The sequence below is a fragment of the Toxotes jaculatrix genome, chromosome 14, assembly GCF_017976425.1.
Source record: "Toxotes jaculatrix isolate fToxJac2 chromosome 14, fToxJac2.pri, whole genome shotgun sequence".
Taxonomy (NCBI): Eukaryota; Metazoa; Chordata; class Actinopteri; family Toxotidae; genus Toxotes; species Toxotes jaculatrix.
Genome location: NC_054407.1, coordinates 5,902,849 through 5,920,075, shown reverse-complemented (window position 1 = coordinate 5,920,075; position 17,227 = coordinate 5,902,849). Strand labels below are relative to the sequence as shown.

General features: G+C 43.3%; 1 protein-coding gene across 6 annotated transcripts in view; it reads right to left on the bottom strand.

Annotated features, from left to right (window-relative positions):
* Positions 1-280: 280 nt before the first annotated feature.
* rnf220a (ring finger protein 220a) overlaps positions 281-17,227 on the bottom strand; it is a 191,579-nt gene continuing 174,632 nt past the window's right edge. For 4 of the 6 annotated variants that reach the window (XM_041054711.1, XM_041054709.1, XM_041054712.1 and 1 more), the window contains exons 12-15: positions 10,876-10,987; positions 7,391-7,585; positions 6,894-6,968; positions 281-2,744 (exon numbers count right to left, since the gene is read on the bottom strand). In XM_041054711.1, the coding sequence (XP_040910645.1) occupies positions 2,673-2,744; positions 6,894-6,968; positions 7,391-7,585; positions 10,876-10,987 (454 nt within the window). In that variant the 3' untranslated portion in view covers positions 281-2,672. The remainder of the gene's footprint in view (positions 2,745-6,893; positions 6,969-7,390; positions 7,586-10,875; positions 10,988-17,227) is intronic. The other 2 variants (XM_041054713.1, XM_041054714.1) reach the window with 1 other exon arrangement.

Here is a 17,227-nt window from a genome sequence, read left to right as displayed (position 1 = left end):
AACCGTCCAGCCTCTGCCACTAAAAGTGGTAGTGGTATGATAAACTTGCCCAGACCGACAGTTGAATATAATTTTCAGGCATCCTAGTTACTCTACAGAGTTGTATCACAATTATAATTTTCAGCAGTACTAGAAGAATAATAAAACATTAGCTCAGCCTCCCAAGGACTGAAAAAAAACAACAACCTAAAACACTAAATTGCTTCCTTGGCACACATGCCTTGGCAGCAATGAGGGGGAATTGAAACAAGAAAAGCCAAGGAGGGGGGTAATTGAGATTTACAATCATTTAATTAATGTCAAATGTAGTTTACAAACGGGAAAGACATGTACCATTTCCAAGAATATACAAGACACAAATTAGTTCTGACACAATCCTCTTGTGCAATTTGTCATCTTTGGGGCAGGTTCGAATCAATGTAAGATCAGAGGAATCACAACGTGAATGCAACAGCGCAGCGTCGCAACCTTTTCCCTATTCAGTATTTACCTACCAGGATGTGTAACTACATGATGAGCTGAAACCAAAGAGAACAGAGCTAAGAGAAAATACAGGCTCCTCAGCAGAGATGAATTCAGCTACAACGGCTGCTCGACTCGTGCTTTTCTCACCCCAGAATTATTATTTGTCTTGCTATAAAGAAGGATCCCAGACCCCATTTCTTTCTTTCTGAAAACAAACGATGACTGTTTAAATTGTGGACCTTTAACATTGTTTCACAGCGGATGGAGATGATCAACTTCAGATGCAAAAAAAAAAAAAAAAAGTCCAACGAGAGCGAACACTGACACGGAGATGACACGCAGTCTATTAAAAATGCACATGAACAGAGTAAGTGTGTCTTTTGCATTAAGGCCATCTTCCTCACCTTTTTTTTCAGTGAACACAGCAACAGTTTTCTTCACTATGTCTTATTTTACCAGCCGGGTTGTGTCAACAGGACCACGCGTGGTATTTGAGAAGTTTTATTTTTTCTTTTTTTTTTTCAGCATTTCTTACAACAATACAGACGTCACAGAATACATAGTTTTACAAACACAAAGCACACCACCACCTTGGCTGCTGCTGCCGTAGAGGGACAAGGGGGAAATGTTGAGGTTGCCAGTTCAGCCTTGACCATCCTTCTTTTCCACAGACTTCCCTCATCTGTTATAACTTAGAAAGAACCTGCCCATAAATGGGTTGCCATTTTGGGACCTTTTTCGCGGCACAGCAGTATGAGAACAATGGAAAAAAGCGTTCTTTTGAGACGTGTACCAGTAAAACAAAATGTCTAGACTATGATCTGAGCATGTTGTTACTCCAACTGGGAGGAAGCAGAAATGGAGGTTATAGAAAAAGAGGCTCAGTTGGACATCGCTGCAACTAAAGAGCAGTTCCATCATTCTGCTTGTTTGCAGGAAACCTTGGGCAATGGGAATCTCTCCAGTACTCTGCAGAAAAATTACACCACCTAAATCCTGACCATCTAGTCTTGAGTAGTTTATTATTACTTAAATTTTCTTATTCCTGTACAGTGAAATAAAACTTTAACAGCTCTTCAAATTATCTTTTTTTTCTTTTAAAAATACAGAAGGCTTCTTTTAATCCAGCCATTTTTTCCCCCCAAAACATCATTCCCAAACCCTTCCAACTAAAAACAGGACTTTGATATTATATACTTCTGTGTGTGTCTGATGGTAACACGTGCCTGTGTTTGCATCTGTGTGTACATGTGTGCGCATGTGTATGTGTGTCTGTGTGTTTGTGTGTGAACTCTATGTCATTTACACCCAACATTGTAAACATACATAGAACTATATTACATGTGCTTGCACTGCATCTCGGAAGGGGAGAAATTTTGGTTTACTTCACTAGAACACCACTAAAGAGGGAAGAGGGGGAGGGAGGGGCCCGCGAGAGGAAGAAGACGAAGAAGAAGAAGAGGTGTAAGAGGAGAAAGTGTCAAACTCCTTTTCAAGGTTGTGAGGTTATTCTCAGTTTGGTTGAAAGCTCAGTTTTAGTGGCCCTTTTTTTTTAAATTCTCTTAAGCAACAGGGGCATGAAGGTAGAGTTTTCTCTCTGGAACAGAGAACAAAAAAAAAAAAAAAAAAAGGAAAAAGAAGCTTTCTGTCAAGTCTTCGGGGCAGAGCCTGTTTGTCCAGCACCACTGAAATGTCAAAGAAGAGCTATAGGGGGGGAAAAAGAAGTCTTTATATTCTGCATCACGAAGTTCCTTTCAGGTCCAGCTCTGCCAGCGTGAAGCTACCATGTGTCAGCAGGGCGTCTTCACCGACTTGCAAAGTCTTTCAGTGGACGACACCCCGCGTCACACGTAGAAGGAGTCGTGTCAGTAAGGCAGAGGAAACAAGCCTACTGACCAGTGACACTGCAGGGCTCTGTGTTTTCATTTTTTTTTTTTTAAATGGGTGGCCAGGCAGCCAGGGAGTCAGTGAGTGCTGCTCAGTCATTCATTCAAACAAAGTTTTGACCTCCTCAAAGGTTCAGCGGAGTCTCGCAGACAGCCGTCCTGTCTCTGTACGCTCTCTTTGAGCTATGATACAGGCTGTACGCGAGAGAGAGAGAGAGAGACAGAGAGAGAAAACAAATGTAGATCGACGGGGAGGGTGATGAAATTCAAGATGGAAAGAGGAATGGACTGGAAGGACGAAGAGGCGGGTGGGTGTGCTCTTTACAAGTAGACACGCCTCAGGTCTCCGGGTGAGGTGATGGTGTTGCACTGTGGGCACAGCTTCTTGTTCCCCTGTGACGGACAGAGAGAAGAGAACAGTTGGCTTGGTTATTTAGAAAATGGCTCTCTCAGGATGCATGTTTGGACTACAGCTGGGTGATAAGGCAACAACAGCAACAACAGCCGATCAACATCAAACTTGAATTAAACTTCGACTCAATGCAGACAATACTTCAAATATGTCAAAGCGACTCATGCCTGTTTGGTGTGCTTTCCCTCACACATCCCCTCCAAAGATTTGCAACACTGTTAATATCATGATAGTTGGAGCCACAGTTAGACTTATACATATATTATCATGAACAATCATACTGCACACGAGCAATTTGAAGATGTCCTTAGAGTTCTTAAAACTTGTGATGGATATTTATCAGTGTTTTCTTTTTGTATATTCTATAGACTACACTTAGATGGACAAATAATTATTGTAAAATGAAAATCATTGTTAGCGGTCGACTTAAAGGCTCAGCTCCTCTGCTCTGTATTGGTGGTGAAGTAGAAGATGCGCTGAACTAAAATCATTCACTCTCCTCTGCATATTTATGATTCCATGTGCATTTTGACAGTTTTAACAGTGCTTCACAGCTGAGCCGCTCCTACCACCTCCTTCAGTGTGAATCTAAACCTCCACTGTTTGCAGCAGAGCTCTTCCCTCTCTGCCCTCTCCCGCTCCCTCTGCACTGCTTTGATAGTGTGCCATCTGCAGTAAAGCAGCAGGCGATAATATGCAACACAGGGCTGACAGCGTAACAGCGCTCTGACTGGGTGGTCTCTACCGCTGTCCTCCACCTCTCTGACTCTTTCCCACCGCCTCTCTCCGCCAGCCAGCTTGCTCCTTTCTCGTGCTGGCTGCTAACCGCCGTCTGCGGGCGCATTCCTGCTGACAGTTTTCACTGTTCTGTTTCTGCATTGGTTACAGATGTATGAATACATATAAATGTCAAAGCAGATGATGTAAATTACTTAAGTATAGTGGTACATGTGGAACGAACTGGAAAAGGAAGCTGCAGCAATTGATTCTCATTATCTTTGCTTCCCTTTTAATTTAAAGCTTTTACCCATATTTAGGCCACAAATATTACCATCAGAGGATTATCTCTTTGGTATGTGAAGATTCTGCTCAGTGTACAGGGATCTCTGCAAAATGTCGACGGTGTGAATTTAGTAATGGAGTCTTTACCAAAGGAAATGCTGTGTGTGTGATATTCAACACAGGTACAACAGAATGCAGAGATCGCATAACTGAGGAGCGCCCGCACCTTCCAAATCCCTGCCGGTCAGTAGAAATGTTCAGGATCGTCTGACCCCAAGGATTTATAGGCTTCTTTTCCTGTAAGCCACTGAATGAACTCTTGGAATGGGTGCACAGGTGAAGGCAGTGTGAGGGGTGAACACATACACACTCGAGTGGACTGAGGTGGTGCAAGAGTCTGACAGATCTCACACACTCCTGCTAAGAGGATTTGTGGCTCCAGAGGACTCAAAACAGTCTCTTCATGTGTTAAGAGAGAATGAAGAAGAAGAAGAAGGAGGAGGAGGAGGAAAAGTGTGGAGGTGAAGAAAGAGGGAAGAGAGGTGGAAAGAGGAGGAAGGGTGGAGGATATGGAGAAAAGTCTGGGATCCTACACACGCTGTAAAATGGATGCATGCAGGTTTCTGGGAATTGTTTGTGATTTTCTTTTCTATGTTTATGTAGAGCTGCAATGATTGACTGATTAATCGATTAACTGACTGAGAGAAAATTACCTCTCACCTACTTAGATAATAAAATAACCAATTTAGTCATTTTTTGAGCAAAAATGCAAAACAAATTCCTGTTTCCAGATTCTCAGACATCAGGATTTTATTCTTTTCTTTGTCACACATGATAATAAATTGAATATCTTATCCTATATCTGCTTCTTCAGGTGTTGGTTAGACAAAAAAGACATCTGAAGACATCATCTGCATATTTGTTCACTTTTTCTGACATCTTATAGACAAAATAAACAACTGACTAATCAAGAAAATCCATTGTGTCAGGCTTTCCTCATGTAAAATGTCATAATTTTCTATAGTCAAGCCTCCAAATAACATTTCCCGGTGTCTTATAATTAACATACGTATATTATCATTAACAGATGAGCAGTCTGGTTTCCATCTAAACCGGCCTGAAAACCACATGAACGTGTGAAACAAGGTCCAACAGATTCACGTGAAGAAGCTCATTTGTAAAACATGATATTCTCTGATGTGTCCAGAGAATTCACCAAACCTCTAAACTTCCCCTGATAAGAGATAAACCCGTCATGTTCCCAGGAAGCTAAAATATAACAGAGAAATAAGAGTGTCTCTGTGACAGTGTTTTTCATTCGCACACCGTGTGAGAAGGAGCCCTCCTCTTGTTTGTTTGTGCGCCTGTCGGAGTTCTGTACTCCCGTTTAGTGTGGGCGGTTAACTGTGTGTGTGTGTGTGTGTGTGTGTGTGTGTGTGTGTGTGTGTGTGCCCGTCACGCTGCGCTCCAGCTGCCTTCCTCATTAAAGCGGTGAGGGGCTGGGCTGACGTTAACTAGATTCCCAGGCATTTACTTTGATCAGGTTGGCTCTCCCGTTTTTATAGCTGTCTCCAGGCTAACAGTTTTATGCCCTGTGTATTAGACCAGTGATGGCGGCATGCACGGGTGCACACACACACACAGACACACACAGGTACCTAGCAGATGGAAACAATGGGTCTCAGTCTCATTCAGGAACTTTTTCTCACTGAACCTCGATACAAGACAACCTTACCATTAATTTCTAAAACATGCACAGACCTCTGTTTTCTCTGTAGCAAAATTCATTTCTTCATGAATCACAATTGATCTTAAATTGGACTCATCCATGGCAGTACAGTTCAAGTGATCACTGTAATTTGCCAGAAAGCAATTTACAGTGATCAAAATACCACATGGTTTTATGTATTGTACTATTAAACATTAATCAAATCATTTGGCAATTGTGATATCACACTGGCCCAAACCAATGCAAAAACATATAGAGGCAGAGCTAAAAATCCATAGTCACACAGGTGGACGTGGACCATACGGCAGCCGCACTCATTACATGACAGGAAATAATCTATGTTGTTGAAGGGTGAAAAATGAAGGCAGCTTTGATGTTGTGGGGGCAGGGTCGTTCTCGTTAGCACGCATACACTCTGCATTCTGTCATGCTACGTTAGCTATAAGTATCACAGAGAATGATGGGAATTCCCTCATTAGCTTTCAGGGTACCCTGTCATAAACTTCAGTACTGGGCGAGTCAAAGTTTTCAGCTACTCACAGATCTAACGTTTTTTCAGGATCTGGGTTCATCCCGTCGGGAGCATGAATGTCATGAATGAATGAATCACACACACAAGTATTCATTCACAAATCCCTACCCTTGTCTTTGTGTTTGGTCCTATAATTGTTCCATTGTGAGTGCATTGTTAATTGAGAGTTAAGATCAAATGGAGCTAACAGAAGGGAACTGCTTGTTAATAGTTATTGCCCTGTGTGTGTCAGAAGCCAACCAAGTGTGCAGGTGAGTAGGAGGCTCTGGGGGGGAAAAGGGATGATGAACAGAAAACAAAATACAAAGAGGTGAGACCAGAAAGGGGAGAAAAGAGGAGATAAGAGCGAAGAAATGAGAGAAAGCCACTGAAGAGTGTGTTTATCCTCCTCCAGCAGGACCACTGTTTTTCCCTGCGCTCCATTTACCACATTAGCACCAGCTAATTACACACTGCTGAATGTATTACACTAACTAATAACCAACAAGACCAACGTGGTGTGTGTGTGTAGACCCAAGGCATTATGTAGAACTTTGAGTTGACCACTTTATTCCAACATTTTAACAAGCCTTTTGGGGACCATTCCATCTAAGCTTTTCCCCTTACTGAGAATTGAAAGTGTTTGCGTTGCCTGGATTGTGTGTGTGTGTGTGTGTGTGTGTGTGTGCAGTGAGAGAACAGGTCATTTGGGAAATATTCCATTTTAGTTCCTCCCTATGGGGCATGGACACAGAGAGAAACTCACTGACTATGAAATGAGGCTGCAATAACTGCATGTCATGAGGAGCTGCCCTGAAGGAGTGAGTGAGTGTGTGTGTGTTTGTGTGTTTGTGTGTGTGTGTGTATGGTGCGTGAGTTTGTGTGTACCAGAGTCCTGAGCCAGCATTCTTCACAATGGACATGCCAGCACTGGATGGAGGTGAGCGGCATCGTGTAGGAGTCCTAAAAAAATAAAAAAAGAGAGAAATTACACCCAGTTCACGGGACACACACATGCCAGTTAGCAACGAGTACAACACTGTACATTCCCTGACCGACCAACCAACAGCATCAAACCACTAACCATCAAACGACACAGCCAGCAGCCACAGAACCACTGAGCAAGGCAGCATGAAGGAGGGGGGGGGGGGGGCAACGAACCGGCAACCTGCAGGTCACACACACACACACACACACACACAGACACGATATCGGGCAGGCAACGAGCAGAGACGGAGGGGAGCAGGCAGAGGGAGGAGAGGATGAGGGGAAAAGCCATGAGTGAACCCAGTCTGATGGGCGCTCTTTTCTTTTCCTCTCGAAAAGAACGAAGAGATGAGGGAGGAGGAGAGGAGTGGGGGGGGGGGGAGGAGGGAGTACCTTACCCTCCGTAGGGGCTGTGGGAGGAGCCTCTTTATGCCGCTGCCGTAGCCACCAATCACAAGGCCCCTGTACAGGCAGTACAGGCCGAGGGGGAGGGACTTAGGCTGCCTCTCTCCGACCTCACTGGCCAGTGGCCGGGGCCCTGGCCACACCCCTAGGCTCTTGATCTCCGCGCCTGATTGGATAGCAGGCTTTCTCTGCGGAAGGGAGGGGGTTTGGGTGGGAGAGGAGAGGGGGCGAAAGGTGGCAGCTAATCATAGTGCCGGGCTTGTACTGGTCGCGCGCACACACATACACCACACCGACCCACACACACACATGTGAGAGACTACGCCAGTGACAGCCAGGCAGCAACAAGTCCAATGAAGCTTGGGAACGACTTTGAGAGGTTTGTAGGCTGATGACTTGGCTCAGCTGACTGAAGTCGATATATATCATCTCAAAAACCGTCATGAGGAAAACTCTGAATTGAGATATACACATTTTAATGGCCACTCCACTGAGTTCAGCTGACTGGTTTCTGTGGCTCTGGAGGCTGATTTCCAAAGTCATCCCTGATGATGTTATCACGGTTATCTCGTCTTGGGTTTGAGACTTAAAACCTTTAACAAAATAGAGATGTCGGGTTTGAAAGAGGTGGGCATTTAGGAAGCAAGGAAGATCTAATGAAAGACGCTGTTAAGTTGCATCATGGGAAATGTAGGATACATGCTTGACCCACACTTTAGACTAAAAATCAGGATATCGTGTCCTCTGCTGCTTTGATAAGTACCATTTTTTAAAATGGTCTCTTGTGCGTCTTGTAAGTGCAATACTAAGGGCTTCGGTTCGATGAAAACAATGTGCTGATATCCTTAGTTTAGAGGGGTCAACACAAAGAAAGGGTCTGTCTTTGATTTCCAGCATGTTTGAAACAGCTGTTGGTTTTAATTTCAGTTTAATGGCTTACTTTACAGACAGTATAGCCAAGCATCAGTCCTCCAACATTATAACTGTTTTCAGTGCTTTCATCTGCAACTTCGTTCTGCTCCAGTCACAATCTCTGTCTTGTGACAGCAATTAAACTGACTAATAATATTACTAGTATTATTTTAAAAAAATAGTGCCTCATATTATGTGAATACATATAATAGCAGAACTACTTTCAGACATCAAGCTAAAGTTAAATGTCCCTTCTGTAAATGACCAGTAGATGGGGGTAGAAATCCACTGATATGACCGAAGCACAGCACTGAGCTTGCTTCAGGGCCAGGGAAGGATATCAAACTACTTGAGCCAACTTGGCTACAGCAGGAGAGCACTTGTTTCCCACTTACATACAACTACCTGAGCATTGGGAGGTTATGATCCATTAAAAAAAAAAAACACGTCCTGAGAGAACATGTAATGACTTGACAGCTGTGCTGTTTCTCAGTGTAATCTGAGTCATAACTCTGCTGTTTGGGTTTCGGCTGCAGTGGAAATCTCAGGCTTCTCTGACAAACGTCTCCCATGTTTCCACTACTGAGAGTAATCTGATGATTTAAGATCAGACACACAGAGACAGGTTAAAGATAGACAGAGACAGATCAGATGTATGACATCTATGTGTACACATATTTGTGTTTCTCCATGTGTGTGAGTGAGTGAGATGTGGGACAGTGACAGATGAGCAGAGAAGAGCCTTGTGTCCATGGGGCAGTGAGTGATCGATTGCTGTGCCTTGCCCTCCGTGTCACCTCGGGCACCCAGCGACCTTTAGGAAGCGCAGGCATCAGTAATTACCCACTTCTCTCTGACACACACACACACACACACTCACACAATGCCGACGCTGCACTGTCCACAAGCTTGAAGGATGACAGGATGGGTAGCTGACACAAAGTGGGAAATGCAAACACTGATTGGGGGGGCAGGGGTAGGTACAGTCACATCTCAAACATCTGATGAACGTGAATATTGACGATGTCCCTCGTTCTGCCTGATATTGTCAAGGAACGACATGCGGCTTATATCATTGATCTGGGAGTCCAATCAATCAGCTATACCAGCTGTGAGGCACAGGAGCAGCTTTTCACTTTGCAATGCAACACTACCCCCCCACCCTATGATTCCAGGGGCTGTGTCTCAGGTTTTGTACAGAATGAACCTTCTGTGTCCATGATATAGTCCTGAATGTATGCTGTTATTTAAATATATGTAGCTCCACATTCTTCTTATGAAGCTCTTAGTTTAAATCAGACAGTAAAGCGAAATAATTAGCATTGGAAACCCAGTAGCATGAAAGTCTTTCCTGCCAGCAGACAATCCTGTCAACTTGCAAAGCCATGCAAGAGCAGAAACCACCACAACACAACACAACAGCAGCACAACACCACCAGCGCTCAAACAGTGGAAAAGCTACTCACACATCCAGCAACTACAGACACGACATGCACAATTATCCAGCACACAACAAAATACACTAACCAACCTGATGCAAGTGAAAGAAATTGTGAATGGATATTTTCTTGTTGAACAATATATGAGTAAAGTGGGCAAATTGTATCCCCAATCACAGAGTAATTAGCATGATGAAAGACTATGTACAGACTGTGTCCCTATTCAGGGTCTGAATCCACAGAGCGTATGGATCCTGATCTGGAGACCAGGCTGACCCTGCACCTCCTCCCCAAATGAGATATTTTAGACTCAGACACCTAAACTAAGGTTAAAAATCTGCAAAGTTTCACAAAGCCCAAGTCTGACACGGTCTTCTGTTATATGCACAGTAAATGTATCTGTATAATTTTCTTTTCTCTGTAACGAGATCTGATTAACGTTCCCAGGATGCTTACAGGAACGAACAGTGGGGTCTATACCTGGCTTCCATTTTCCTGTGTTGTTCACGTGACATAGCATCGACCACCTCAAACCAAATACCTGTTAAGTACAATGTGGCCACAGGCTCACAAGGAATGTGAAGTGTGGGCTGTGGGACATTTAAAAGTTCCCTGTGGGGTTTTTTTTTTTTTTTTTTTTTTTTTACATCTAGTTGCGTTATGGGGCTATTTTCCTATGATTTTCAGATTTTTCCTCCCCATTGTGTTTGTCATGTGTGTTCATCACAAAATGTACAATAAAGGTTACTCATTCTTTTGGCGAGTAAAACTGAACATAGACAGTGGATTATTTACAAGGAATCTCCACAGGGCAACTCTAAGTATGTAGAGAATATACAAGTTGTGTCCTACACAAAGGACATCAGGGCAAAAGAAGACAATATTTAGAGAAGCCTTTAACCAAATTTAATAATTAATGCAGACTTTGGAGGATCTCAGGGATTGTGAGAAATTAGCTACTATTAGCACTATCTGTTAACGCTGTAAACCACAGCGTCGCTTATTTATGGTACTACATGAAGTTTTGGAAATGCTGGATGCAGTGCCCTCTGACAAGGGGCACAGTGCCTCTGTCAAGGTATGATGTGCAGAGAAACAGAGAACATTCATGTGAACGTTATACTCACCATGCAGATGAGACACTTATATCGGTCTCCTCTCAGTATCTGCCTCTCCAGCTCTCTGATTCGAGCCTTCAGGGCCTCCATGGTGGTAGCTGTGGACTCCTCCTCCGTTACCCTGGAGCACAGGCAGAGAAAGAAACAGAGAAAGATTTGTTTAGGTTTGACATTAAAAGACACACAGACAGGTACGAGACAGCGTGTGAAATTCAACACCAGCCACGACTGAAAAGGTAAAGTCAGGCTGTATCTGCACCGCGGCAAATAAATCAGTTGTTTAAATCAGTGTTAAAGAGAGAATGACTTCTGCTCGCACTGGTGTTTTCAGTGACTTTAACACTGTCATATGCAGCTCTGGATTCAAATATATGGGTTCATTCTACAGATGTGAATTTCATTAACTCCTATCTCGTGCGTCGAGGTTGGATTCCCCATAGCTTTCTACTGACTGCCATCTGATTACGGCCCCCTCTGCCATGTAAATCTGCTCTCTGTCACTCAGTACATAGGACAACATGTTTCTATTGAACACCTTCTCAGTCTCACAGTCAGATATCTTTAAAGCCTCCCCTCCTTTCTCTCACTCTCTGTGTCCAATATATGGCATGACATCCTTCTATTTAACACAGCTGTATCCTCACAGGCCCTATTTTAACACAGATTTACTACTTCAGCCCCCCTCCCCTTACTCGCTCCCACCACTCTTTAATTTTGGTCAGACTCCACCCTCCTTTTCACTCCTCATTCTCACCCGTTACCGGCTTTAACTTAAATGCCCTGTCGTCTTTTTACAACCTCTCATGTTCACCTTTCATCCTCCGCATCTTCCCAGTTATGTTTTCCGATCCAACCCCGTGTCCTTCTTTCCCTTTACAATTTATTCCCTTGCCTCTGTGTTTATCTCTTCTTCTCATGTCCCTCCTTCATCTCTCTCTCTCCTCCAACTCCCTCCCTCATTCCATCCACTTGTCCTCCCTTTCTTCCCGGCCTCTAAGCAGCCTCTGATTAATGTGTAGCTTAACAGAAAATGTGCATTTAACACTGTCCAGCAGCATATGAAGCGGCCATAACTAAATCAATACAGCCGACGCACAGACCACAACACTGATGATGATGACGATTGGGCGCAGGGAGACGAGGCCGCACGAGCTGGCCGGTGTTTATTATAGCCATCCACTCGTTCTTGAGAAAGATGCAATAGCTGTGTGTGTGTGTATGTGTGTGTTTATGGTGATGTGGTCATTTTGCAGCCTGATAGCTGGCTGATCTATGGTATTGATCTGGATGGGGAAGGACAAGCGCAAAAAGGGAAGGGAGGATGAGTGCAAAAGGGAATTATAAGTGGCTGTGTGTGTGTATGTGTGGCCTAGGATACAGCTTCATTTGTTGCATCCTCAAACAGCAGAGGCTACAGGGGAAAGGAAACGAGGATCGACTCTCTCAGTTTGTATGTGTGTTCATCTTTTCATCTGTGCCACAGCAGCAGTTTTACTTCTTACTTCCCCGATTCTCGTCTTCCAACAAGCTCATTAAAATAAATTGACCATTTAAATTAAATTGAAGATTAAATTAAAATGAAATATTTCAGGTTTGCAAGGCCATCACCAGATGTCTTCAAACAGCCCAGTATTAAGCTGAATCATGCAGCTTAGCAGAGAAAACTTATGACTGCGTTTAGTTAAAATTCTTTTCCGCAGAAACTTGTTACGGAGCAAAGACAAGTCTGAAAACTTTGACCGTTTAAGCCTTGATCATAATCCAGGACAGACGCAAACAAAACTGCCAAAAGAAGCAGACTTTCTCTATTTTCTCATTGCAAACTGAATATTTTTGGGCCTTACACTGTTTGTTGGGCCAAACAAACACGTGAGGACATCACCTTGGACTGTGATGGACATTTGCTCACAGTTTTCTGACAGTTTATAGTTGATTAATTGATGATGAAAATAATTGTTAGTTGAGACCTGACTGGTATCTTTAATTTGACTGCTTATGGCTAGAGCTTAAACAATTAGTCAATTTATCAATTAGTTGTTAACAAGCAAATCAATCAGCAAATATTTTGGTAAAAAAAAATTTTCCCAAGCAAAAACACCATAAATTCTCCTGTTCTAGCTTCTCCAATGTCTCAGATTTCCTGCGTTATTGGTTTTATGCCATTGTAAACACTGTAGACTATATTTTAGGGTTTGAATGTTGGTTTGACAAATCAAAGAATAAGAAGATATAACATTGGGCTCTGAGAACTTTTTTTTCTGACAATTTCTAGACTAAATGCATAAAAACAGTCAACAGATTAAACAATAATTAAAATAATTATAAGTTGCAGAACTCGTGGCATTTTATTGCTTCAAGTTGGCTGGTTCTTTCCACCTGTGTCACCCATTACAACAGTGGAACATACTATTTCTTAGGTATCATCCCTTATATAATGAAAACATATCACTTTCCATTCTCCACAGGGAAATCAAATGTCACGACCAACTACAGAGCAGCTTTACTCAGGCTGCTCAGGACCTGTCTTGGTGAAGAACATTTCAGCAGGTTGACTGTGTGACATCAAAGGGACTTGAAGGACATCAACTCTAAACACAGAGACACCCTGCCGCCACAAATATAGCAGGAGATTCTGCTTCCTCCATGAGGTCTCTGGGAAAAGTCGACCTGCTCTTGGCTCCTCCCCGTAACCCCATCACCATCCCGTGTCTATAAAGACCTAGTTGGGAATCCTAGCCTGACTCGCCACTCCATGCCCTATAAACTGCTTTACCCTCTCCTCTTATAAGTCCTGAGCTTGTAAAAAGCCATTTAGCCTTGATTAGCCTGCTAGCTTATAAAGCAGCAGTGGACTCTGGCCTGGATGGGACTGGACGGGGGTTGTCCCTCAAACAAGGCTGTCTCTTTCTTTTAACAGTTCCAATAAATCCCTCTGTCGCTCAGTCTCAGTTCTCCTTTCTTGTCCGAAGCGAGTTAAAGAACGAAGATGGAAAAAAGTTTTACTCCTTTCCTCCAAACACTATTCCTTTATCCTCTCTATCTTTACGATGAATATTCATTTAGTATGACTAATTTATAGAAAACCACAAGTTGTTTAATTTTCCAATGCGATAAAATGACATGTTAATTTATCTCTATGCTCCTGTGGTTGTCTCAACAGGGGAGTGGAGGGGGAAGTAAGAGGGGAGGAGGAGGAGGAGCAAAGATTTAATGGAGGTAAAAAAAAAAAAGGAGAACAGGATGATTTCACAGGGCTGAGGAAAGGAAAGACAACTCTCTGGGGCTAAATGTGACACACACACAGATAAACAACCTCTCAACCAGCAAAAACCACAAGTAAAAAATCCTTGAGTTTAAGGCCTTTATGCTATTTGTGTGTGTGTCACTGATTTAAGCTGGCTCAGGGGTTTTCAACGTTTGCGGTCTTGGAGCCAAAATAGGAAAATTTATCTCACTCTGGAAACCGGGCTTAGAGAACATTGTTATGTTAACTCACGGGAAAAAAAGAACTAAGAGTTCAACTTGGGTTACAACTTAAAATGTGAGGTGTTCCTGGGTCAAGAACTATACAAAGATAATCTGGACTAGGACGCCCCATAAATGTGGGTCCCAAGAGCAGACAAGTGTGACTTGATCACATTTAAATTTGCTGAATCCCTTTGACTCCCTACTGGAATTTTTAAGCATAGTTTAACAGAGTTTCTGATACCTCTATGTTTTGCACCTTGATCTAACAGAGCAAGAGGAAATACAAATATGAGAAATTTGTTAACTTTGGAGCTAAATAAATCTGTGTAACCTGGAACTGAGAAAACAAGGAGTCTTGATCATAAAACCAGAGCTACACACACTGAAATACAACTTCCATTGACACAACATGCTGCTACTCCAACTCAATTACTGCCCCACAGGGTTTTCTGGATGACATGCACATGTTTGTAAGTGAAAGAAAGTGAAATATCAGTACATTTCTATCTGGAGTCATCCCTATGGCCGAAAGGAGGCGAGAAAGCCAGACAGAGACAGATAGATGGCTCTGCCTCCCCTCTATTTAGCGCTCTGTCCCCAACATGTGTGGGGCTATTTCTCATTTCATTAGTGGGTATGTGTGTGTGTGCGCGTGTGGCTTCAGACCTCTACCATCTATCTCAATCAGCCCTGTGTCTTAATCTACTGTCTACCTACATTTCAGCCTCGCTCAGCTTCCCTCTCAACACGAGGACAAACAAATAATAATTAAAAAAAGTACATTTCAGTTATTTTTAAAAACTATTTTGGCACCATATTCTGGCAAACATTTTACCCACCAGATAGGAAGAATAAATTTCTGTGCTGCGTAAAATAGCAGCAGTAAATCTCTTTAGAGCATCATTCTCTGCTGCACCCTGTTAACTGAGGCCTTAACTACACTGACACACCATGATAAAACATTTAAGTCACTATTGATTTCCCCTGCCTCTGCCCGATGTGTGAACGTGTGTGTGTGTGTGTGTGGGTCTCAGATGGCGAAAGGGAAGGGGTGGGGTGGAGGAGGAGGGGTGGGGGGCATCTTGTAAGTGCCACAGAAAAATTGAGACAGAGGACGGGAAGAAGAGAGAAATGGGATAGAGACAGAAGCAAGAAAGAGAGAGAAATGTGGCTTGGAGAGAGAACAATAAAGAGAAGAAGGAGAGAGGAAAAGGCAGAGACAGAGACTGGGCAGCCTGTGTGTGTGTGTGTGTGTGTGTGTGTGTGTGTGTGTGTGTGTGCGGGGGGGTGGTGGAGGGTAGAAATCTAGCTTCATCACTTCCAAATTGAGGACAGATTCAATTATTTGCAGAAACCACATGGAAATCTCTCCGCATTGTTCCAGCTGGAGCACCAAATTTGGCAGCAATCGCATTGGCGGCATTGGAGGGGCCATTTATCTTGGAGGGGAAAGAGCGTCTCAGGCGCTGTACGTGTATATGTATGTGTGTGTGTGTGTGTGTGTGTATGTATGTGTGTGTGTGTGTGTGTGTGAGCTCATTTATCTTGCAGGGGAATGAGCAGGGGAACGAGGACGCCCCGGGAGGCGACCAGATCATTACCCATCTGGGATCAGAGACAGAGAGAGAGAGAAGAGAGAGAGAGATTTCACTAACGCTGCCCTGTGCAAAGCCACACACACACGTGTACAATGTATCAATGTAACGAAAGGAGACAAATCTCATTTTCATTTGGGGACGGAGGGGCACAGAAGCTCCACAAATACGGGCATTTATAGCGAGCGGAGAGGAGTAAGGCAGGGAATTGCTCCAGCCAGCCAGCTGACTGCTTGTTCCAATGCAATCATTCAGCATCTAGTTGGCTCCCTTTAAATGGATACTTAGATTAAGGCTTGTTCTGCTCCAGGTGGCCACTAAGACCTCAGCTAGAGCATCATGTTGTAACACCCGCACCTACGTTTGGGCCACAGAAAAAACGTTTTGATCTGTGCCTGTACCTCTACAACACAGAAAAAAAAATCCTCAAACCTCACACATCTATAAGATTTTACACAAGAGTTAAGGATTAACAGGACCCTTGGTACTCTACCACTGAACGTAATGTCTTAAATGGTCCAGTTGGAAGCCCAGGCTGAAATCCAAGGGGCCTTCCTGTTGTGGTGGTAAGACTGTAGGACATCTTCCCACAACTGAAGGCATTAAAAGTCCCTCCACTGAGGACATTCTTGTATTTTGGCTCTTGGATCTTCATTACTTTCAATGTCCCTGTGTTCTATAAATTTTACTTGTAGGTACTCTTGATTTTTAACCTTACCATAAAATCGTCTAGCGCTTTAAATGTACTTTGGTTAAATCAAGTAACTTTGCCTTTTCCTCTCCTGATACCCATTCCACCATCTCGTCTCAGGATATCAGCTGAGTGAAAGAACCAATCTGATCTCCCTGCTCCCTTATCCTAAATGGAGTCTGTTTTTTGTAAGGAAACAGGAGAAACTGATTGCTGTGGCAGTAAAAACCCAACTGGCAGCCTGCCTTGACTGAGTAAATGTGACTGATAGCTGAAACTCTGATTTTTTTGTAATGACATTGACAAAGAAACTGTATTAAAACTGAACTGGCTGCGTCTGGGCAGCACCAGATCTAATTAATAAGATCAGCATCTGTGCTGATGCTTACTTTCAACCTGAAGGTGACTCGGCCATCTATATATTGGCCGTTTCTTGTGAATACAGAACTATGGGGACTTTTCACCTGAAAATCTAATCTTAGTCTGTTCAACAGTGAAGCACGACAGAAACTGAAATGTTAGAAACTCAGGCTTAGAGCCTGTTCCTCACTTATACGTCAGCTGTCAATGATTTAGTCTAGTGAACCAGTCAGGACCTGCTGGACCG